We start from the raw sequence: 23,551 nt of genomic DNA, 5'->3' as shown, positions 1-23,551 counted from the left end.
CTGACCCCTGCAGTAGGGGCCCCAGCTCAGTCACTCCTTCCAACTCTGCAGAGAACCTACCAAACTACAAGTTTCAACCTGTTTCCTCTGGCATTTCTGTTAGTGTTTGTATTGTATTGTAAATGCATTTCACAAAGGATGAATGGTATTGGGGAAAGGAAGTGGCAGAAGGCAGTGGCTAGGTTATTGTGTTGGTTTTATCTTTGGCTGTGAGTGTGAGAGGGTGGGGGCTTCATGAAGAAGCTGTCTGGAAGATGCTGTGAGGACAGGCAAGCTATGGATTAGTAACTTATGCACTGCTACAAAGGAGTTTTGCAAAAAAGAAGAAGAACTAAACCCTCTCTTGGGCTCAAGGGAGACACATTCATTAATGTATATGTAAATAATACCGGTTGTTCAACTGTTGCCAACCTAACAAGTAAAGATTTAGCTTCAACTAAAACTTAAAAAGCAGAGACATCACCTTGCCGACAAAGGTCCATATAGTTAAAGCTATGGTTTTCCCAGTAGTAATGTATGGAAGTGAGAGCTGGACCATAAAGAAGACTGATTGCCGAAGAATTGATGCTTTTGAATTATGGTGCTGGAGGAGACTCTTGAGATGCAAAAAGATCAAACTTATCCATCCTCAAAGAAATCAGCCCTGAGTGCTCACTGGAAGGACAGATCCTGAAGTTGAGGCTCCAGTACTTTGACCACCTCATGAGAAGAGAAGACTCCCTGGAAAAGACCCTGATTTGGGGAAAGATGGAGGGCACAAGGAGAAGGGGACAACAGAGGATGAGATGGTTGGACAGTGTTCTCGAAGTGACTAGCATGAGTTTGGCCAAATTGTGGGAGGCAGTGGAGGATAGGTGTGCCTGGTGTGCTCTGGTCCATGGGGTCACGAAGAGTCGGACACGACTGAATGACTGAACAACAACAATGCGCTTCATCTCAGGTGATAAGTTCACTTTTGTGTAAGGCGCATATGTTTATCACATGTAGCTAACCATTTCCCTCCTCCCACGACATAGGTCTGCAACTGAATATTAATATTATGAGGAAGCATGGTTTCCCAGAAATCGCTACACACACAGGCAGGGGTGGCTCATCCCATTTTGCCACCTGAAGAATGTGCCCTGCCCCCTAATTCCGCCATTGCCACTTGTATTCCCCTACCTGGTAGTGGTGGTGATGGTGGGGACAAGTGACAACACTGTACTTGGGAACGCCCTGGCCCTTGCTGATTCAATGAGAGTCAGCATGCTCCTCAGAGTGTTGCCACTTGTCTTCTCCACTCCAAGGGCAGGGAAAATGAGCAGCAACACCACCGCCTCCATTTTGCTGTTGAGAGGGGTCATGCTGGCAGTGGCAGAAGCGGTAGGGCAGGCAGGGTGCCGCCTCTTGCGCTTCCGCCACCCGAAGTGGATGCTTCACACCGTCTCATGGGTGGGCCAGCTCTGCACACAGGGTCATCTGCAAACAGAAGACTAACGAGACCCAGTACTAATAGGTAGCACCGTGGTTTGGCAAAACACTAATTCTAAATTATTTTTCTCATTCAGAAAGACTACAAGACAAGGTTGTAGTAGTTAAAAGTATATCCTAATTACATTGTTAACCCTGACCTAGAAGAATGCTTTTAATAGGCTACCCTTGTCATTGCTTTCATTCCATTTAAATAATCCCAGGTCTCTTTTGATCAAGGGCTGCTAATTATGTTGAATTGGTGGTGACTTTGACTTGCGGATCATAGCCTATTAAAAATTAAGTCGACAACATCAAACTCATTTTTTACATTTCTTTAATGAAATTACTGGTGCGTGTATGTCAGATTTCGGGGCTTTATTCCCTTCAAACTCAGGGAAATTGGTAAGCTAGAATGTTAATAAATATATGAAGATGGCGTCACTAAGTCCTTAATATTTATACATAAGGAAATGCAGGCATGTCATAAGACAAGGTTGTGTAATGTTCACATCAGTTACGTTCCAGGAACATTGCTTAGAGATTATGGTGCTAACCAGCCGGCAATTTCCAGGATCACCGTTTAATTTTTTGTTTTTTTGTTTCTTTGTTACATCAGCTACTTTTCAGTCCCAAGGTACACAGTGTGCACTGCAAAATGTTGAGGTTGGGTCCTGCTTGTATACAGCAACAGCAAACTCAAGTGCTGAATTATAAGAGCTATGTCCAGAGGAGGGCAACCAAAATGGTCAAAGGCCTGGAAACGATGCCTTATGAGGAACGGCTTAGGGAGCTGGGTATGTTTAGCCTGGAGAAGAGAAGGTTAAGGGGTGATATGATAGCCATGTTCAAATATATAAAAGGATGTCATATAGAGGAGGGAGAAAGGTTGTTTTCTGCTGCTCCAGAGAAACAGACTCGGGGCAATGGATTCAAACTACAAGAAAGAAGATTCCACCTAAACATTAGGAAGAACTTCCTGACAGTAAGAGCTGTTCGACAGTGGAATTTGCTGCCAAGGAGTGTGGTGGAGTCTCCTTCTTTGGAGGTCTTTAAGTGGAGGCTTGACAGCCATCTGTCAGGAATGCTTTGATGGTGTTTCCGGCTTGGCAGGGGGTTGGACTGGATGGCCCTTGTGGTCTCTTCCAACTCTATGATTCTACAAAGAGGGAGATATCTGCATACTCGGAGAAACTCTGAGGTTTGCAGAAGCAGAACAAACCATTAGGCCAGGAGTTGTATGTGGACACCCCACCCCACCCCACCAGGAATGGTCCAATGACTGGGCACAGAATGCAGCATATTAGATAAGGAAAACATGAGGTGAAGAGGTGGGGGAAATGGAATATCATACCCTGAAAGAAGGCATAGCTGCTTGGCATACTGAGCAGGAATACCCCACAGTCCCCACACTGCAATATTTCTTTGCAGATACCTCTTGTGATACTGATTGAATGACAACGTAGCATCCTTTAAACATGCAGAGTTCATGGGCTGAACTGCTCTCAAGGACAAAAATGCTACCTTAGATTAGATGACATTTTAACAGGCTACCTGAGCTAGATCAACTGTTTTGTTATACAGTATATGCTGCAGTATTCTGAGTTAGCTGGACAGGGGTCCTTGTTGTCCTGTAATTCTCAGCGGAGAACCACCCATCCACTCTCTTTGCCAAATCCCTTTTTCAGTTCCTCACAGTGGCAGACAAGGCGATGGTCCCTTTCTGTGTAGCCTGACAGATAAGGATGGTTGCAAACCAACCGGATGAAAACGGTACGGTCTGTTCTGATGCTTTATTGATGTGCAGAGATCAACAAGCAAAGTTTTTGCAGGTAAACGCAACCCCCTGCTATTGTATGTGCATCAAAAGTGGCTGTTAAATGAAACAGCTGCAGCATTCGGTTGAAGTGTTGGCGTATCCAAGTTGATTCAGGCATAGGCAGGGATGATTGCGACTAATCTCAGCTCCTTTGCAATGCCTAGTTGACATGGGAGATGGCAGATTTTCTGTATGGCAAATGTTGGAGGGAGGGAGGATGGTGTGGAGACGGCAGTTGCTGGTATGTGCCAGCGTCTCTTGGGCCACAGTCTCCATGAGGTCTTAATGGGACTAGAGCCTCATTGGAGTCAAGACTGAAAACTGTCAGCTCTAATATTGTGATAGTTGTACATCTGAATGCATTTAAGTCATCTGGAATGTCACTCAGCATCCAGGCAGGCGAGGGGAATCAGTGACTAAAATGTTACTCTATTGACAAATGTAAGTGTCACTCAATCTGCTAGTGCCAACGGCAGACTTTTTACAAAATCTGCTCCTCGGAGATCTTCCCCTAATTGCTTTCTTCCATGCAGCGTCCCTGTATTTAATGCAACTGCAAGCCAAGAAAATTTGTGGGCCACGGAGGAATGCATGTGTGAATTTCCTCTCTCACACATGCTAAGCATCTTCATAATGACATTATGAAGCATTCTTTAATGGGAGATCAAAGGACTTTCAAGCTGACAGTGCTCTGTGCTCAGGTTTTTCTTTTTAAAGCTACAGTCAAGTGGGGGGGGGAAATTGAGGGTTTTCAATGTAACATCAAGTGTCTGAAGGTTTTATTTCTAACTGTCAGGGGAACCTGACAAGTAAGTGACAAGTAGAACATATAACGGTCTAATTGCATCCTCCCCCGAGCTGCGAGGGAAAGTTAGAGTTAGCATTTACACTCATGATGGTTTGTGTGGGGGAAATCACTGTCAAGACGAGGCAGCCCTAATCTAGGCTTGCGGATCTTGGAAGATGCTAGGAGAAGGTGGCACCAGAAAAGCCCTCCAGGATCACACAGGCAAGCAGTTTGGGTGGTAGCACAGTCCTGCTCACTTTCTCTCTACTCCTGCACAGCATTTAGGATCCAGGGGCATGTCCGGAGAGGCTACCTTTGACGCTTTCTGTTGCTGCGCATCTCCATCCAAGTACATGCTCCTTGGTCTTATTTTTTAAAGTTCCCCATTGCCTCTCTCGTCCTGTATCTTCCTGTATTGTAGGGAGAGGTGTTGGAGAGCACCTTCACAAGGTAGGAAAACAACCACAGAGGCAGGAAGAGCAGCTCAGAGGCAACAAAGGAGTATGGACACAACAAAAATGGAGTGAGGTCTCTAGCCACACCAAGACAGAACAGGGCTTGGTGCCCTGAAGATGTCTTGGACTACAGTTTCCATCAGCCTCAGGAAAAATGGTGCCTGTGGGAGTCTAGCCCCAAACATCTGCAGGGCAACAGGTTGAGGAGCCTTGGAGTATGGCATGCCTAAGTGAATGGTTGAGTGGGGAAAGCAGGTACACGCCAGGCACACATTTATGTTTTCCAAAGCCATCAGCCTGATCTGGCATTCCAGTCTGTTCTCACCTGTCGACACTGCTGATGTAGACTGTGAGGTATGTATAGTTTGGTTCACAGTGTGATGGGACCTACCCCCCCCCCCACACACACCAAAAAAATAGTACCTGTGTGCATAACTGGGACCTGAGCAGATGAGCTGGGGCCTGGTACTTGGCTTAGCAATGTTGAAGTTCAGGGTGGGGAGGGGAGTTGAGATTGTCACAAGCAGGACAATCCATCCTGTGTCTGCACTAGAGGGATTATTGGTGGTGTTGGGCCAGAGAGAGAGAATGGGTTTTTGCTTGTTTGTGTGTGTTTGTAGGATGGTGCAAACCATCCCTAAGTGTACTGGTGAAGGTAATATAGGATGTGGTTTTAGAGAACCCTTTCATGGTGGTGTTGGGGAACTTCCAATAGGCTGAGGCTGCTTCAAATGGGCTGGCTTGGGAGTTCATACCCTCCAGGACAATCATTGGACCATCTCAGTGTAAAAAAGGTAAAGGACCCCTGGACTGTTAAGTCCAGTCAAAGGCGGCCATGGGGTGTGATGCTCACCTCACTTTTCTGGATGAGGGAGCCGGCATTTGTCCATAGACAGTTTTCCGGGTCATGTGGCCAGCATGACTAAAGTGCTTCTGGCGCAATGGGACACCGTGATGGAAGCCAGAGCACAAAGAAATGCCGTTTACCTTCCCGCTGCAGTGGTACCTATTTATCTATTTGCACTGATGTGCTTTCGAAATGCTTGGTTGGCAGAAGCTGGGATAGAGCAATGGGAGCTCACCCTGTAGTGCAGATTCGAACTGCCGACCTTCTGATCGGCAAGTCCAAGAGGTTCAGTGGTTTAGACCACAGCACCAACCGCTCCCTTCTCAGTGGCCCAACACATGTGGCCGGACATACCCTCAAGTGGTTTTTTTCAAGAAAGCAGATGGGGGCCCCTGAGACCTTCCAGTAAAAGGTTGGTAATAGATAGAATGATAATAATGATAATGATATATATTCTGAACGTATCTACTTTGTTGGCTCCCTGTATTGTACCTGTTCTGATTGCTTCCTGTCTTCCTGACCAGACCGAGAGTACAGGAAATTGTACCTCTGGAAGTGTGCCATTGTGTTCAACAGCATTTTGTTCAACACTTAACCTTCTGCTTCAACTCCATTTACTTCAATAGAACATAAGCATTGCCAAGCTCTCCCTGGCTGCCACTCCTCACTCGCTTCTTGCCTTCCTTCGTTCAATTTTTAAACAAATAACATCTCGCTAATAGTTGCCAATGGACACTCCAAAAAGCCGCTTCTGTATTTACGTTCTAACAAAAATAATGGAAACATCTCCTTAATGGTTGCCATTATATTTATATCCTGAAAGCAAACTGTCTGCCTGCTGTTTGTCAGTTGGGACAGTCGGCCAAGGTTACAGGTGCCCATTGATGTGCATCAACCCCCGTGACCACCATTTTGGTGGGGTTCTATGGCCCATCAAGCCCTGAGCTGGGTGTCTGGACAAGAAGCTCTTTCCCCAAGCTCCCTTTAAGGGATTGCCCTGCTCTTGCGGTGCTCGCTTGGTCTAAGGATCCATTCTCAACACCTTGTCCACCGTCAAGTTGTCAAGACACTTCCATTGCAAGCCATACCACATCTAGCCATGCCCCAGCTGCTCCCTACTTAGTGAAGCTCTTGGTGCCTTCTCTCTCTCTCTCTCTCTCTCTCTCTCTCTCGCTCTCTCTCTCCCTCTCTCTTTCATCTTTCTTCCACTTTTTTCAGCTGCTTCAGAGGCCCAGCAAGCCACCACCACGTAAATCTCCTCCTCCTCCTCCTCCTCTGCTGTGCCTGGTGCCCTTCTCTTCTGAAATCCGGAAGGGAACTGCGGACGAGGCATGGAAGTGTCACGCTTATATTTCCAGGGAGCAGACCAGAGGGAAGACTGTGAGGCAAAGCAATCCCCTCTAGTCTGCTCCCTGAGCCATGCCCACAGACTCCTCCGCAATTGGCTGTGCCACCTGCAAAAGAGTCTTCTAAAACAGGTGTGGCTGGCGAAGGTGGAAGGGACATCCCCCCACGCGCCTGCCTACACCGCAGGAGCGAGCCCTGTCTGCTGTGGCTGAGCTGAGCTGCAAACACCATTTCCCTGGAGCTAAGACAAGCGGTTCTTATGTATTCTTTGATGAAAGAACTGGAATAAGTCTCACAGGGCAGACCCATAAATAACATCTAGCTAGACCAGAAGCCTTTCTCTGAGGAATTGTAGGCACAGATATACCAAAGGAATTGAAAAGACTGTTCATATACGCTACTACGGCTGCAAGGATGCTGCTTGCCCAGAAATGGAAAGATGACAAGATGCCTATGAAGGCGGACTGGCAGATGAAACTGCTAGATTGCGCAGAGATGGTGAGATTGACTGGGAAAATCGGGAAGATCAGAACTTCAATAGAAGAAGAAGAAGAAGAAGAGTTTGGATTTGATATCCCGCTTTTCACTACCCGAAGGAGTCTCAAAGCAGCTAACATTCTCCTTTTCCCTTCCTCCCCCACAACAAACACTCTGTGAGGTGAGTGGGGCTGAGAGACTTCAGAGAAGTGTGACTAGCCCAAGGTCACCCAGCAGCTGCATGTGGAGGAGTGCAGACACGAACCCGGTTCCCCAGATTACGAGTCTGCCGCTCCTAACCACTACACCAAACTGGCTCTCCAATAGAGATCGGAATGAATACAGATTGCATTTAAAAGAACACTGTAAACACTTAAGACTCTTTGGCAAGCTCTAAATAACTCTTGCAATGTTGGAAACAATGGAGGACTGTAATTTGGATGAACTATAATATGCAGTAATGGGATGCGGGTAGTGCTGTGGGTTAAACCACAGAGCTTAGGGCTTGTCGATCAGAAGGTTGGCAGTTTGAATCCCCGTGACGGGGTGAGCTCCCGTTGCTCGGTCCCAGCTCCTGCCCACCTAGCAGTTCGAAAGCACGTCAAAGTGCAAGTAGATAAATAGGTACCGCTCCGGTGGGAAGGTAAACGGCGTTTCCGTGTGCTGCTCTGGTTCGCCAGAAGCAGCTTAGTCATTCTGGCCACATGACACGGAAGCTGTATGCCGGCTCCCTCGGCCAGTAATGCGAGATGAGCGCCGCAACCCCAGAGTTGTCTGTGACTGGACCTAACAGTCAGGGGTACCTTTACCTTTACTTTCTATAATATGCAGTTGACAAAGGTATTTAAAGAATCTATTGAGGGGAGGAGGGAAATCCTAAGATTCGAAAGAATCTTGTTTTATTTTTAGTGTTTTCAAGAATGTTAATGGTGTGATTGATTTTGTAAAACCAAATAAAAGGTACTTTAAAAAAAACAAACAGCAGAAATAACACCTAGCTATACCAACTATGTCATTCTCAACAGTAGTATGATATTGGCATTAAAAAACCACTCAAACATGCTAAGTTCAGAGATAAAACAAAAACCTAAATAAGTCTATGCTTACTTGATAGGATTCCTTGCAACGTCAGGGTCTCGGGCAGTCACGGTTCCTATGACAGTGTTTATCTGGACATCTTCTTTCACTTCAAATACATAGGCTGGCCTGCTGAACACTGGAGGTTCATCTACATCCTCCACCACAATTCTGACAGTCGTAACGTCTTTGAAGGGTCCCAGATAGAGGAATCTGGGGTCCACGTGAGGATTGCTTGCCTCCACTTTCACAGTGAACTGTCTCTTCTTTTCAAAATCCAAAGCCTAGGAGCAGAAAATGCACATGTTAAATAGAAAGCTGATAACGGCTTTCCAGGGAGACCTGACATTCAAAGAGGCAGACTGAAATGCGTGGAATGAGTGCGTTATGCACTTCAAAACAAACATTTGCACTGCAATTCAATGCATGCTTGCTCAGAAGGGAGCCCTACTGTTTTCAACGCCTGAGTAAGTGTATCCAGGATTTCGGCCTCAGAGGGAAGGTGGTTATGTGCCCTATTGTAAAGAGGAGAGAGGCTGCCTGGTGTAAATATAAAGACCCACAAGGTGGGAGAGCAAAGGGGCAATGAACCTTTAGCAGAGAGTCCCCCTCTATCTACTACCTTCTTTCTCTTCTCCAAAGGACAACACTTCTTGTTGCTTCTTGGAGAAGACCAAGGAATGCAGGGTGTGCATTTGAGCTCCAGCTCGAAGAAGGGCCTGCTCCAGAAGCAAGGTGTGTTTGCTTGAATTGGGACTGCTCAAAGTTGGGCAGAGGTGATTCCGTATTCAAGCACTCCCACTTCAAACAATTGCCCCATTTATGCCTTGTGAAGAAGAAAATATACAATGACAACTTCAGAGATCTCTGCAATGTCCGGAGATAATGTGCTGCTGTGAGACAAGAGGTTTGTCCTCCGATCCTGCATCTTTTCATGACTTCATTTCTGTCGAAACATTCCTGCCTTCCCAAATGTGTTTGCCCAACAACGTTGCCATCCCACAATTCCTTGCAAATGAGAAAATAAACCACCCATGCTGAACCGACTTTCGTTTCCCTCAAAGCCCCTACCTGAAAAGGGGACACATTTTTTTGGGGGAAGTTGTGTGTTGAAAGCCGTTCCTCACTGGAAATGCAACTATGTTATGTGAAGTCAAAACCAATGTAGCATGGCGTTCGGTAAGAGGGCATAGCAAGGATCCTGTTGTGTTGTGTCAAGGGAAGAGATAACCGTCATTTGTTTTACTGCATTGCTTGTTAATGAGCGCCGACGGTCAGTCGATGTTTCTGGAACCAGCTGTAGATGCTTGCTCAACAGCGCTTGACACCTGAAAGACTTTTCTTCGTGAGCTTTGACAGTGTCTACCGAATTTGGACACAGCCCATGTGGTTGGCAGGGCCACCCCGAGATATTTTGCTGCCTCAGGAAGAACAGCTATTGGTGTCGCTGCTTCCCCACCTCTGCCTCACCATTCAACGTATATAGTGTGCAAAACTTGGCCAAGTTATTTTGGCACCTGAGGCGACAACCCCTCGGGTGGTTCTCTCATGCCCTGGCAGTAAAAAATACAACAGTATAACATGAAACAACTGACAATTCGCTGCCCTTTCATGAAACCCCCAAATCAGGGTGTTGTTGTTGTTTCTTAGATGGCGTCCTCACTCTGGCTAACAGCACAGACAGTCCCGATGCTCTGTTGTGAGCTGGAGAAGTGGCTATTACCGTATTTTTTGTTCCATAAGATGCACTTTTTCCCTCCTGTAAAGTAAGGGGAAATATCTGTGCGTCTTATGGAGCGAATGGTGGTCCCTGGAGCTGAATTGCCCAGGGGCCAAAAGAGATCATGCTTTTTATTTTACAAAGAGAAAAGGAGGTGTTGAAAGGACCCCGCTCTGCAGCTGATCAGCAAGAGATCGGGAGAGAGATAAGAGTCCCTGGCTCCCTTTCAGCCCCGCCCTCCTTTGTTGAATGTGCTACAGAGGGAGGTTGCTTGTTTCCCCAGCTACATGTGACTGCCTGATTAGATTATCTGTCTGGAAACTGTAGAAAAGGCTCCCTATCTTTTAGAAGCTGCAGAAATGTGAGTTGAACCCCATAAAAACAGAGCTTTCCCTCTTTGCTTTTCCCCCTTCGCAAAAAAACTGCAAAACTTTTAGCTGATCCTCAAAAAACCAGGGCTTTTCCCTTTGCAAAAAAGCTGCAAAACTTTTAGCTGATCCTCAAAAAACCCAGGGCTTTTAGAGGAGGAAAACCAGAAAAATAATTTTTTTCTTGTTTCCTCCTCTAAAAACGAGATGTGCCCTATGGTCCGGTGCACCCTATGGAGCGAAAAATACGCTAGTTGCAGTGCAGCCAGTTAAAGAGGAAATAATATGAGTTTTGTAGCTGAGAGGATGAAGGCGTCTTGAGGGAAAGAAGGAAACGCTCCAGGTAGGAGTGGGTGAATCCTTCAATTTCCAATTATCCCCCTTTTGTCATTTTCCCAGTCTTAATTTATGTTCCCCACACTTCCACATCACTTTGGGATTTCTAAAAAAAATAAAAAAGTTGTCATGAAAATTCACCAGCACTTTCGTGTGAGTTTCTCACAGTATGCACGTTTGCTTAAGAGGCATGGTTTTTCGAAGCAAATTTCCCTAACGCGCCATATTTTTGTATGTTATTTTCACGAATATGTGCATTTTTATGCAGACTTTAATATATGTCTTTGTGTACATGCTCCTTGGCATTGCAATAATGATGATGATGATGATGATGATAATAATAATAATAATAATAATAATAATAATAATAATAATAAACCACAGCAAAGCACAACTTTTGATGGATGGCTGCGTTTTGGTTTCCATATTGTTTTGGGAACTACAAATTTGGTAAGTTTGCCTTTAAATGCAAACTGAGCTGAATTTTTCTCCCAACCCTAGTTTCAAATAGAAGCTGTTTGCTTTTTAGGGGAACTGATGTTGCTTTGTCGGCCGTTTTTTTCTGACTATGGGCTTTTCTTCCCCTCTCTATGCTCAATGCATAAACAGATATTGCAAAAATGCCACAACCTTCCAGTGCTCTCTCCTCACATGGAATCAGGCCCCATAGAGGCTGCCCCTGGAATTTCCTATTGCTCGAGGAAGTGGGGGGAATTGTGCCTGATGTAGTTGCAATTAGATTTGACTACATCGTGGAATCCTGAGGGTACAGAAGAAACATCACAAGCAATTTGGGTGGAAAGGAGACAAACCATGCCTCTTCGTTTTTTTTTATCCCCTGTACTGTATGAAATCTGGCCAAAGCATTATTTTTCAGAACCAGACGCAAACAGAAAATCGAGTGATATCGGGATCAAGTCCTATGAGGCATTTCTGTATGAACAAGTAATGACGGGTGTTGTGCCGAGATCTACAGGCAAAAGTGCATGTTTGAGGCTCTACACAATGTCTTTCTCGTGTTGGCTAAGTTTGAATTGATGAGGGCTGATATCTGTAACCTTATCAAGCTTGCCAGATAAGTTGCTCGTAAATGAGATTAGTGAAATGCTTTCTGACAACGAAGGTGTCATATTAGTAGTTCCCACTCAGGATCTTATAAGGTCCTGCTCTTTAAAAAAACAACACAGAGACACAACCAAAGAGAAAGTCAGAAAGACATAGGGACACAGAGCTCTGATACGCTTTTGCATTAGATGTGATATCAACTTTACCCAGCTTTTCAGAGTGTTTAATTTAAAAATGTTTTATATGCAACATGGCACATTTTTTTTGAGAATTTGTGGGGGGTGTAATGGAGCAGATTCCTAGCCAGCGTCTCTAAAACGTATCCCCTCCCTGCAACATGCAGAAAAGAACTGGTGTGTAAAAGAGGCCAGATTGCCATTTAACAGAACAAGTCTTCTTGCGCCTAGGGATGTCAGAGAATTCTGTCGGTAATAGAAATTGTCACTGTTCACATTTTTATCCCAGGTCCAGAAGAGAAATCAATCCAGCAAATATTAGCATCAATCTAGTGAATACGATTGGCACCATTTTTTTTAAGCCCGCAACCAACACATAATTAATCAAATGCCCAGTCACAATATCCCTTATGCTCTATTATGACCAGAAAACAAGACATAGGATGGGTTGATTCAGACAGGAGCAAATGTGGTCTGTATTAGCTGGTGCTATACAGGGCAGGAAGCAGGTTCTGCCCACACTCAAACGGTGCACCCCTTTATTTCATCTCGTATAAGTGAACGGCATTTTGCTAGCCCACCCAACAATGTTTAGCATCTAAATAGAGTTTTATGAAGTATTTTGCATTATCTCATAGTGGTGATAGCCACTGGGCTGCACCCGTGAAGAAGCAATTTCTAGAAAAGGGCTAAACGAAGCCTGAAGGATCTATAGCTTGTGATGGGTCAGAGTTGAGAAGGGAGGTGTCGAGGTAGGGAGGGCAGCCTGTGTGCCTGGGCTGCCCAGGGCCACTTGTTCTGATCTGGACAGTCATGCGAAAGTGTGAAATATTTCCTCTGAATCTATTTCTCCACCCGTTGCAGAGCACTGACAAGGGTGTTAACAACTGTATGTGTGGGAAACAAAATGCATGTGACAAAAGCATGCTGAAAGCCAGAAGAAAACATCTGAGAACATGCACCTTTTTCACTGTTACGATGCCTTCCTGTGTCGCCTTGTCTGTGACGACGCCAAACATTTCTGAGCCATCCCCTTCGATGATGCTGTATTCCATCTCTGCATTTTGACCCACATCAGCATCAGTAGCTTTTATCCTGCCAACCGGTGAATTGAGAGGTGCAGACTCATGGATTTTGAACTGGTAGGCACCTAGAGAGAAAGAAAGGGAAACTTTAGCCAGACAGTCACAACTATTGGGGCATTTCCCCCAAATCTCTAGTCACATGCAGGTTTTCTTCCTACATCTATTCTCTAACAGCATCCACACTAGTAAATTGATTCCTAGGTTGCTGCCACTCCAAGTTGCTTACAGGACTTAGTTCTTTCTCGACAGAAGAAGAGTTTGGATTTGATATCCCGCTTTATCACTACCCGAAGGAGTCTCAAAGCGGCTAACATTCTCCTTTCCCTTCCTCCCCCACAACAAACACTCTGTGAGGTGAGTGGGGCTGAGAGACTTCAAAGAAGCGTGACTAGCCCAAGGTCACCCACCAGCTGCGTGTGGAGGAGCGGAGACGCGAACCCGGTGTGACGATAACATGAAGGTGCTGGAGGTGAAATAGTTAAACCAGGTACCAGCCAGAACCCAGAGGGGGTGGAGTCAGAATGACAGTTAGTGGGCAGTGGAGATAGAGAGTCAGTTGTTGTGGGAGTGGGTTGGAATTGGGAGGTTGGGTGGAGTGGGAGTGAGTTAGGAAAGAGTGTGCGTAGGTGAAGTTAATGTAACAGGGAAACTAAGTCAAGACCAGTTAGGAGAATAGAAGCCAAGTAAATAGCCGAGAAGTGGTTAAGTGAGGGAGAGCTAGTAGAGGGAGTTATAGGTCTGGGAAGACACCCATGTTTGACATTGTTTGCAATCGTTTATGAAACCACATGCTTGTTATTCTGTAATAAATAAACATAGGTTTGATTTTACAATTTAACCCTGACTGGACTCAATAGATTTACCAGTTAGGGCCTGGTTGGTGGCAGCGAGAGAGGAGAGCGTGGTGGCATAGGGATCAATCGACCGTGAAACGTCCGGGGACCCTGTGTGTGATCGCCACACCCGGTTCCCCAGATTACGAGTCCACTGCTCTTAACCACTACACCACACTGGCCATCCTGTTGTATTCCTGATTCAAACGAGATGCTAAGTGATACGGAAGGCAAAGGCTTAACCGTTCTATTTGTTCTGGCATCAGACTTAACCCATGGCACCCTTCGGCTGCAAAGTCTGCACACCAGAATAGTTTCCCACTGGCTTTTGCCATGTAAACACCTTAGGGCTCAAGGCGACTCTTTCCTTGTGCTGATTTAAAGGCGCTGGTGTCACGGTGCTTCGTCAAACAGGCGGAAATGATGGTAGGGCAGAGGCATCCATTTCCCTGCACCTGTATGGCAGCCTCCAGGTGAAGGGAGCGGCTAGCTTGCACGGCAGTCCCACACATGATTAGAGTACAGAACTGCAACCATACCCATAAGGCTGAGAGGGGGTCTTGCTGCCTGGGCAGCCCAGGACCTCCATACACACTGCCCTGGTTTGCATCCCAAGCAGGTTACGTTGGTGCTGCTAATGCAGCAGTATGACTTGACCCCTGGAAGTGCACTCCATTGACTCTCGAGACAGATTGATGCCAACAACAACTGCAGCTATCAACTCAGCACAGAACAGGTGATGCAGGGAGCCAATAGTATCTTATCTGGCTCCCTGAAGTGACTGACTCTGACCTCGGCTCCTCAGATAGCTCACAGTAACAACAGGTTGCTCTGTCTGTGGAATATTGAACCCTGCAGGCCTGTCTGCCAAACCATTCACTTGCCTGGCAGGCTGAGAGCTGTGTGGAACCTGGCAGGGATAAGTGCTTTTAAATAAGCCCAGTATCTTCTTTAAATCAGGTCTGCTTCATTCTACCGCAAACCCCTGCAAGGCATTTTTCTCTTTCCCTGCCCCTTGAATTGATTTCAGCAAGTCCTCTTTTTTTCAATGCACGCAGGGCTGTTTTCGCCAGATGGATTATGGCAAACCAAAAGCACCCAAACGTCAAAAACAGTGAATAAGGAAACAGCAAAACCACCATTGTGCAATGTGACATAGCGACACAAGACGATGCACAGCCAAAGCCCTTCAAGTTAACTTGCTGCACTGCAAATGACCCAAATACATTGTCTCGGGGACCTTTTGGTCATTGTGCTTCTGCATCATTGTCTCAGAGCATGTGAGACGCCTTTGGCCAGAGATGTGTAATGCTCTTTGGGCCATGGAGCCGAGTCTCAAATTATGGCCTGCTCGTGTCAACAGAAGTTTCCTACTGTCCATACCTGCAGGCTGACGTTTGCCCTATATTATGAATTATTCTTCAGTTGGGGGAATGCCTCCCTCAACATCTTCAAATAAATAAACCTGGCATACTTTTGTATCTATAATTATTTTCCTTGGAGAGAAAAGTATTTGGTGCAGTTCTCTTCGCTAATGCCGTTTCAGAATGCATCAAAATCTTGCGGCGAGTTGAAAGCTAGTATGTCAGTAAAGGTAAAGGGACCCCTGACAATTAAGTCCAGTCGTGAACGACTCTGGGGTTGCGGTGCTCATCTCGCTTTACTGGCTGAGGGAGCCAGCTTTGTCCGCGGACAGCTTCCGGGTCATGACTAAGTCACTTCTGGCGAACCAGAGCAGTGCATGGAAACACCATTTACCTTCCCGCTGGAGCAGTACCTATCTGTCTTCTTGCACTTTGACGTGCTTTCAAAATGCTAGGTTGGCAGGAGCTGGGACCGAGCAACGGGAGCTCACCCCGTCATGTGGATTTGAACCGGCGACCTTCTGACCAGCAAGCCCTAGGCTCTGTGGTTTAGACCACAGTGCTACCCGTATGTCAGTAGCCTAGCCTTATTTATAATGTGCAGGGTTTGCCCAGGCATGGAGGTTTTCTGAGATGATTGGTGGTTTCCATGGTACTCGACAAAACAGTAGACTTTGAGCCCTGGATTAGACAAACTGACAAGCACTGAATCATACTAAATATCACAAAGGCTGCTTAACCAATGAAAGAATGTAGTCAAAAATAACTAGCAGTTTTATACTATAATGTACGCAGTGTAAGAACTGGGCTAAATTCCCATAATTCAATTGATTTCAGTGTACAGTGGTACCTTGGTACTCGAACGGCTTGGCTCCCAATCAAATTGGCTCCCAAACACCGCAAACCCAGAAGTAAGTGTTCCAGTTTGCAAACGTTTTTTGGAAGTCAGGCGTCCGCCAAGGCTTCTGCTTGAGTGCAGGAAGCTCCTGCAGCCAATCGGAAGCTGCGCCTTGGCTTTTGAACGTTTTTGGGAGTCGAACGGACTCCCGGAATGGATTAAGTTCGAGAACCAAGATACCACTGTACTTTCTTTTGACTCTTTGAAATAGGACATTACAATACCATAGACAGAGCCGAAGATAAATCTGAGAAATGATTGTCAATAGTCAACAGTAGTAAGGCTGGGTGCTTTCCATAAGCTTTCACAGATTTGTGATCAAAAGGTATAACCCCCTCCCCTCAACAACACCCATCTCTTCTAATTTTAAAGATTCCGGGCTTGCTGTGTATCTTTGCATCCCCATCACTGGATTGCAGAACTGAGCCAGAAAAAGCAGAATGATTAAATCTTCCATACTCTGGGGGAAACGAGGTGGGTTGTCATTGACATCCGTCAATGTGATGTTCACCGTGGTGGTTCCTGACAATCCACCCATCTGTCCTCCCATGTCCTTGGCTTGGATGACCACTTGGTACTGCTCTCGGTTTTCTCGATCCATGTTCAGCAAAGCTGTTTTGATGATGCCTGGGAATGAGAAAATTAAGGACACCATTGAAGGTAACTGACTTTTCTTGTAAAAGCTTAAGTTAAATGGGCAGAGTGCAGCACATCTCTTCCAGTACGTTTCCGAGCACAATTCAAAGCGTTGGTGCTGATCTTTAAAGCCCTAAACTACCTCAGTCCAGTATATTTGAAGGAGTGTCTCCACCCCCATCATTCGGCCCGGACACTGAGGTCCAGCGCCGAGGGCCTTCTTGCAGTTCCCTCACTGCGAGAAGCCAAGTTACAGGGAACCAGGCAGAGGGCCTTCTCGGTAGTGGCACCTGCCCTGTGGAACGCCCTCCCACCAGATATTGAAGAGAAAACCAACTACCAGACTTTTAGGAGACACCTGAAAGCAGCCCTGTTTAGGGAAGCTTTTAATGTTTAATAGATTATTGTATTTTAACATTCTGTTGGAAGCCGCCCAGAGTGGCTGGGGAAACCCAGCCAGATGGGCAGGGTATTAATAATAATAATAATAATAATAATAATAATAATAATAATAATAATAATAATAATAATAATAATATATTATTATTATTATTATTATTATTATTATTATTATTATTAATATGGCATGATATCAATGGGAAGGGTTTTCTTTTCAAAATCCCTTTGTAAGGATGGAATAGTGCTGCAACGCAGGAACCTCATGTTCAATGAAGACTACTATGCACTCTCTTCATGAAGTTAAAATAATCCTTTACACAAGCCTTTTCAGTCCATAGGTTTATTTGTATGTGTAGCTCCAAGCCCACTGCTTTCCATTTCTGGCATCTGCTCAGCTTCCACATTATGCTGCAGGTCCAGTTGCAGTAAGCTTGAGGTCACTGCTGTAGGGACACAGGAAGCCATAAATGGCATGACAACATTTTTGGGATCCAAATGACCACAACTTTATTGATTACAGATGCAAGAAGGTTTTGGCTTAGGCACTGTGTCTGTATCCTGGATCAGCCAACCCAATTGCTGACTGATAACTTCACCAGGGTCAATCCTGGGTTAAGGATTCCCATATGATGCACATCAAATACAGAGGACCCCCTCCAGGACAACTGGGGCATTCCATGGTTTGTTAGCCTCTGTCCAGGCATATGGACAGAATCCTTTCCCTTGGACCCCTTTACCGGGGTACCTCAATACTTTGACTGGAGGAGAGTGGGGTATGGCAAATTCCTCTTTGGTGACCAAGTCACCCCACCATAAGGTCATGCACATGCACCATCTGGTCACCTTCAGATGGGGCCAAATTTATTCAGGGTGGGATGTCGAATGCCGACTGCACTGCTGGAAGATGGTACAGCCAGCTTTGATGATTTGGGGAGGGACCCGAGTGAAAACAGGCTTAGCCAGGTCCGTCTCCAAATTCCGGCTTGCAGTCTGGCCTCTGATTGGCCAATGTAAGTTCAAAAGAGGTAGGGGAGTCCTGTCACTCCCTGCTGCTGGCTGGAGCTTATGGTACTGGCCAACTGAGTGGGAGGTTTTTGTGTCCGCCGACCCCGCTCCCCAGCTTGCCCACGGCTGCACCAGGTTGCAACTGCCGCTGCTGTCAAGAATGGCAAGTGATCCTTAGTGTTATTTTAAATCGTTTGGGTAGCGCACCACATTTTAAAGGAGAGTTATGCTTTATTTGTACTTTTGTGTCTATGTGCACATTGAACAGAAAAGCTGCCTACAACAATTGCAAAAAAGAGTAATAAAGCTAAACCTCCACTCTGTCCTCTTGACAACAGCTGCTAGTAACGGTTGCACTTACCCCGATGTAAATATTTAAGTGTTGTCAATTTGCTGCACTCAATTATAGCCTTGTCAAATTGCATCTGGTTCTGTTGCTTGTGTGACTTGCACAATATGGAAAAGAGCTTTAAGCTATTTGCATATACTGCTGTTTGATGCAGTTCTTTCATCAACCTATTAACCCCATGCTAAAGCATTTCATGAAGCTAAAAGGGAACATAACTCTCCCCCCCCCCATTGCTTCTTGTCCTGCATCTGTGTGTGTGTGTGTGTGTGTTTTCTCCCACCCATTTCTTATTTGAAATTTTTATTTTGACAAACGGGGTGAAAGCAAGCCTTCATTTAAGACATAGTACTACAACATTAAATTGAAAGGAAATCCATGGGAAAAATAGCAAGTCCCCAAGCTTTATTTCTATATATTTAGAGGTAGAAACAGTATTGGGAGGAGGAAAGAAAGAAGTTGAACAGAGGGATAAAATATCAGTGTCATTCTATTTGGCTTTCTAAAATGCAGGGTGCCTTTGCAAACTGCCCATCTGTTTATAAAAGCTGGGCTCCTAAAAAAATCTGCCAAGGAACAATGGGGCTATGCAGATAGAACCATACTTTAAAATACGTGCATGAACAGATGGGTGCTTTGAAGTCCCAACATCGAGGTTTCAAAGCATGTAGCAGGCGGCAAGGTGCCGATAGAAGCAAGCTCCCCCTCCACTTCCTTTCAGATGTTGAAACAAAACACCCGGACCAAGCAGGATTGACGTGCCTTCACATCAGCCAGGGCAAACTTACTCTGAGTAGCACTTTAAAATCTCCCCACAACCTGTTGGTTGTTGGGTGCTTTGGAAGCTGCTCAAGTGGGCTTTGACAAAGGCGTAACCCTCACTCTGCCAAACTGAAACTGAATTCCCCCCAATATGTTTCCCACAGATCTTTATTGCAGACAAGTAAGTTTACTGCTTTGTAGTTATAAAGTTTACGAAAATGAAAGCTTACATAAAACAAGAGAGAGAAAATTCCCTGTCCAGATATTATTATTATTATTATTATTATTATTATTATTATTATTATTATTATTATTATTATTCACAAGTCAGAATCATCTCTCTGTCTACCACACTTTCTCCTTCCACTTCAAAGCTGAGCTGGTTTCACATCAGTTTCCTGTATGAGCCACAGAGTTATAAAAACGATACCTCCAATCTTTTTTTGAAGGACCTGTGATTAAGCAGCATTCATCTCCTTCATAGTCTTATTTTCCTTTCTGCTGACAGATGGACAACCTCTGGCCACTGAGCTCATTGTATGTATCTTGCTGTGCCTCCTGAAGCTTCCTTAATCTCTCCCCCATGGTAGTAGCCATGATGAAAATTGAAGCAGGGTGATCTTTATTCTGGATTAGTTAATTCAGAACACTTTTGTCTATGGCTCTGTCAATTGCTTTCCTGCAGCCCCTAGCATATTACCCCTGATGGATGGTTGCCCTCAAGAGACAAAAGGTTGTCCACTCTCCATTTTTATTCATGAAAGCCAAATCACTGAGCTGACCACTCCTTTTGATGCAGGCATCCTAAACATTCCTAGTATTTGTTTGTTTAAACAGGGGTCAGCAAACTTTTTCAGCAGGGGGCCGGTCCACTGTCCCTCAGACCTTGTGGGGGGCCAGACTGTATTTTGAAGGGGGGGGGAAATGATCAAATTCCTATGCCCCACAAATAACCCAGTGATGCATTCTAAATAAAAGCACACATTCTGCTCAAGTAAAAACATCAGGGAGGCCCCACAAATAACCCAGAGATGCATTTTAAATAAAAGGATACATTCTACTCATGTAAAAACACGCTGATTCCCGGACCGTCCGTGGGTCGGATTTAGAAGGTGATTGGGCCGGATCCAGTCCCCGGTCCTTAGTTTGCCTACCCATGGTTTAAATAGACTGGGGGGGAAAGGACTTTCCATCCAGGCTCCGTTCTGTTTTTGTTAGGTTAAGATATTAAAATAATGTGTCATATTTACAGATGTATCACTCTACTGGGCCTCTCGAAGTCTGCACTGAGTCAAATAGAATTTCCTTGAAGAATTTGCCAAATAGGTCCTAGCTTGACTTAACGCGTCGTTTTAAATTATGGAGGTTGTCAGAGAATGACAGATTAAGGTCTCCTTACCTGACTCAGACTCGACGGAAAAATATGGCTGCCCCTGGAGAATGCTGTAGACAACTCTAGCGCTGTTCCCATACGTAGGGTCGTCGGCATCAGTTGCTGTGACTTGCACGACAAATGTACCTGCAATGATTAAAAAATGTAGAAAAATATTTGCTGTTCTGCCAAAGGACATCATTTTAAATTGTCGCTCTTGCTTCTAGCCAGCCGCATAAACTTAGTACCTGGAGATTCCAACAAAGGTGCCATTTCAGGAGTTTTCTCCAGAGGTGGAAATGGGACACATGATGGTGTGTGTGGGTGTTTGAGATTCACAGTGAGTTGTGAAGGGCTGCTCTTGAATGCAATATCATTTGTTGCGGCTACCTTTTTTGTTGTTGCTGTATGCCTTGTACAGTAACCAGAGATACAGGTGTTCTTGAGAGATGTGCTGTTGGACGGCATTGCCCAGCCGGTTCCCCAACACTGCGTGTCACTGCTGGTTGCCAAGAAGGAGATGGGGAGATGCAAAGCAGCTAGGAGCTCATTGTAGTTGTGGCTGCTACTGCCTCCAGCCAGCATGGTCCTGCAAATAGCAGGTGAGTGTGTCTGATGTGGTGTGGGAGGTTCTGCTAGGGATCATGCTGGGGGCAAATACTTGCATTGTTTCCTCCCACACCACTGTCCTGGTCTGGCACGGAGTGTCAACACAGTCTATTTGTGAAGGAACGTCCAATTATTCAAGGACAATCTACATGGCAAACAGATAATTCAATTTGACCCCGGGGTGCCTGCTAGGGAGGGGAGGGATGGCTCTCCCTTCCATGTTTTAGGTCAGAAGTATATATCTGTAAATGGGGTGAATACTTGGTAGATGTTGAACTTGGCAATTTACTGTGCCATGCCAGATGCCAGTTACCAAGAGGGGAGGAAGTAATTTGCAATAGACTTCTCATTCCCCAATTGTTTGGACTGAGTACACATCCAAGTTACAATCCTTTTCACTACACATCAGGGATGGCTAACATGGTGGCAGTGGACATCTCCAAAGCACAAAAGTGGGTGTGAGTAGAGCTGCCTACCCAAAGAATAGTCCTTCAGCTGTTCTACAGCATTTTAAACCGGTAGGAGAACACTTCCATCTCCCAGGACATTCTATACAAGATCTCAAAGTAGCTGTCTTATTACAAAAGAATTTCAGAAATAGACTGGAAGGAGAAGCTGCTGAATTGCAACTTATCACCAAACTTAAAACCATGGAGAGACCTGGTCTGAATAGAGACATTGGATTCTTATCTCATTATACACGATAAAGCTATTTTTTAGCCATCTCACCCCTTGCTTTTTCCTGCAAGACGAATTGCAGCCGTTAACAGTCGTCAACAGGTTTACCACACCTATCAGCCAATCACCCATTCCCACCACCCTTCTGAGTAATACCCCTCCCCACCCTCTCACTGAGAGACTTCAAAGAAGTGTGACTAGCCCAAGTTCACCCAGCAGCTGCATGTGGAGGAGCGGAGATGCAAACCCGGTTCACCAGATTATGAGTCTACTGCTCTTAACCTGCTCTCTGCAATGAAGTCATCATTGCAGGTCCTCCTCCAAGTGCTCTGGTGCTGGAAGTCCGGGGGGGGGGCAACAAGAGAAAGGATATTTTTAGTGGTTCCCCCTTCCTCCTTTATGCTCAAAAGGAAACAAACAAAAATCCCAGACAAGAACTTTCCTCTTCTCTCAGGCATTTGATTGTTAATTTTCTCTGGTTACTGCCCTTTCGTTGGTTAATGTAACGGTGACCAGGCCAATGTTGTTAGGGTGTAGTGGGGTTTCGAGAAGCATATATGATTACATTTTTGCTTGTTGTTTCTTGGTTTTTTAATTGTTTTAATTACATGCAATTTCTTTTCTCTTTCCCTATAAGCTGCCCCGAGACTTTCCTGGAATTAAAGTGATGAACAAATGATAATGCTAATATTAATAGCAATAGTTATAATAATAGACTGATGTGACACCTACCTACATCAGACATTTCTGGGACGCTGGCATTGTAAGTGTCCTTTGTAAACAGTGGCTCGTTGTCGTTGATGTCATGGATCTTAATGATGAACTCTGACTCTGGCTCCACTGGCTTTCCAGTTTTTTTGTTGATAGCTTGAGCACGGAGAATGTAGACAGGCTTCTCTTCCCTGTCCAGTCTCCTTGTGGCCTGTATATCTCCAGTGTTCTCATTGATAATGAAGAGGTCTCCTGCTCCATCTCCCGAAAGGATGTATTTAAGTGTACTGTCTCCTTTATCCTGGTCGGAATGAAGCTGCAACAGAAATAAAAAAAATTAAGGAAAGGGACAAATAATTGGGAAACCATTTCCGAGGCTGAATATCTGTCAACGTGAATCATGCTTAACCACTCTTTGCTGGCTAGAACATCTCAGTGAGTTTGTTTACTGCATTGTTCTTCTCAATCCTTTCCCATCGAAAGCTATTTCCAGCTAGCCAAATTGCAAGTTGTTGTTGTTGTTGTTGTTAAGGATACTGTTTAAAAAAGAGAACGTAGCACATTGTGATGAACCTTGACTATATTATTAGCCCTGCTTGCTAAGGACTGGCCACCTTGTTTTTACTAGCATCCATTTTTTTTTAAAAAAAAGGGCAAATCTTCATTCTGGAAGCCAGCAAACCTAGCCTGTCATTGGGCCAAACCAGATGTGACCTTAAATGTAGCTTTTCATTTGTTGTCTAGGTGACCTGTGCACAGAACCAAGTAAAGGCCAAACTAGATGTGACATAAACAGCAGGATTCATTTAATGACCCCTCTTGGCAGAAAACCAGTGCAAGGACTTCCACTTGCACAATGGAATCAGGAGTGATGGTCAGGAGCATTCCCAGAACAGCAAAATGAGTGGAGGGGTCAAAAGCTCAGTAGCT

The 23,551-nt window shown here is 45.2% G+C and overlaps 1 protein-coding gene across 1 annotated transcript in view; it reads right to left on the bottom strand.

Annotated features, from left to right (window-relative positions):
* Nucleotides 1–22,943, bottom strand: part of LOC117049714 (cadherin-6) — a gene marked incomplete at its 5' end in the record, with an annotated part of 45,473 nt that extends 22,530 nt beyond the window's left edge. Inside the window, 5 exons of the mRNA XM_033154562.1 lie at nt 8,289–8,542; nt 12,886–13,073; nt 16,563–16,730; nt 20,651–20,770; nt 22,643–22,943. Of these exons, the coding sequence (XP_033010453.1) occupies nt 8,289–8,542; nt 12,886–13,073; nt 16,563–16,730; nt 20,651–20,770; nt 22,643–22,943 (1,031 nt within the window). The remainder of the gene's footprint in view (nt 1–8,288; nt 8,543–12,885; nt 13,074–16,562; nt 16,731–20,650; nt 20,771–22,642) is intronic.
* Nucleotides 22,944–23,551: the final 608 nt, after the last annotated feature.

Source organism: Lacerta agilis, chromosome 7 (genome assembly GCF_009819535.1).
Source record: "Lacerta agilis isolate rLacAgi1 chromosome 7, rLacAgi1.pri, whole genome shotgun sequence".
Lineage (NCBI taxonomy): Eukaryota > Metazoa > Chordata > Lepidosauria > Squamata > Lacertidae > Lacerta > Lacerta agilis.
The sequence above is the reverse complement of the archived record's forward strand: the minus strand, read 5'-3'. Positions and strand labels throughout refer to the sequence as shown.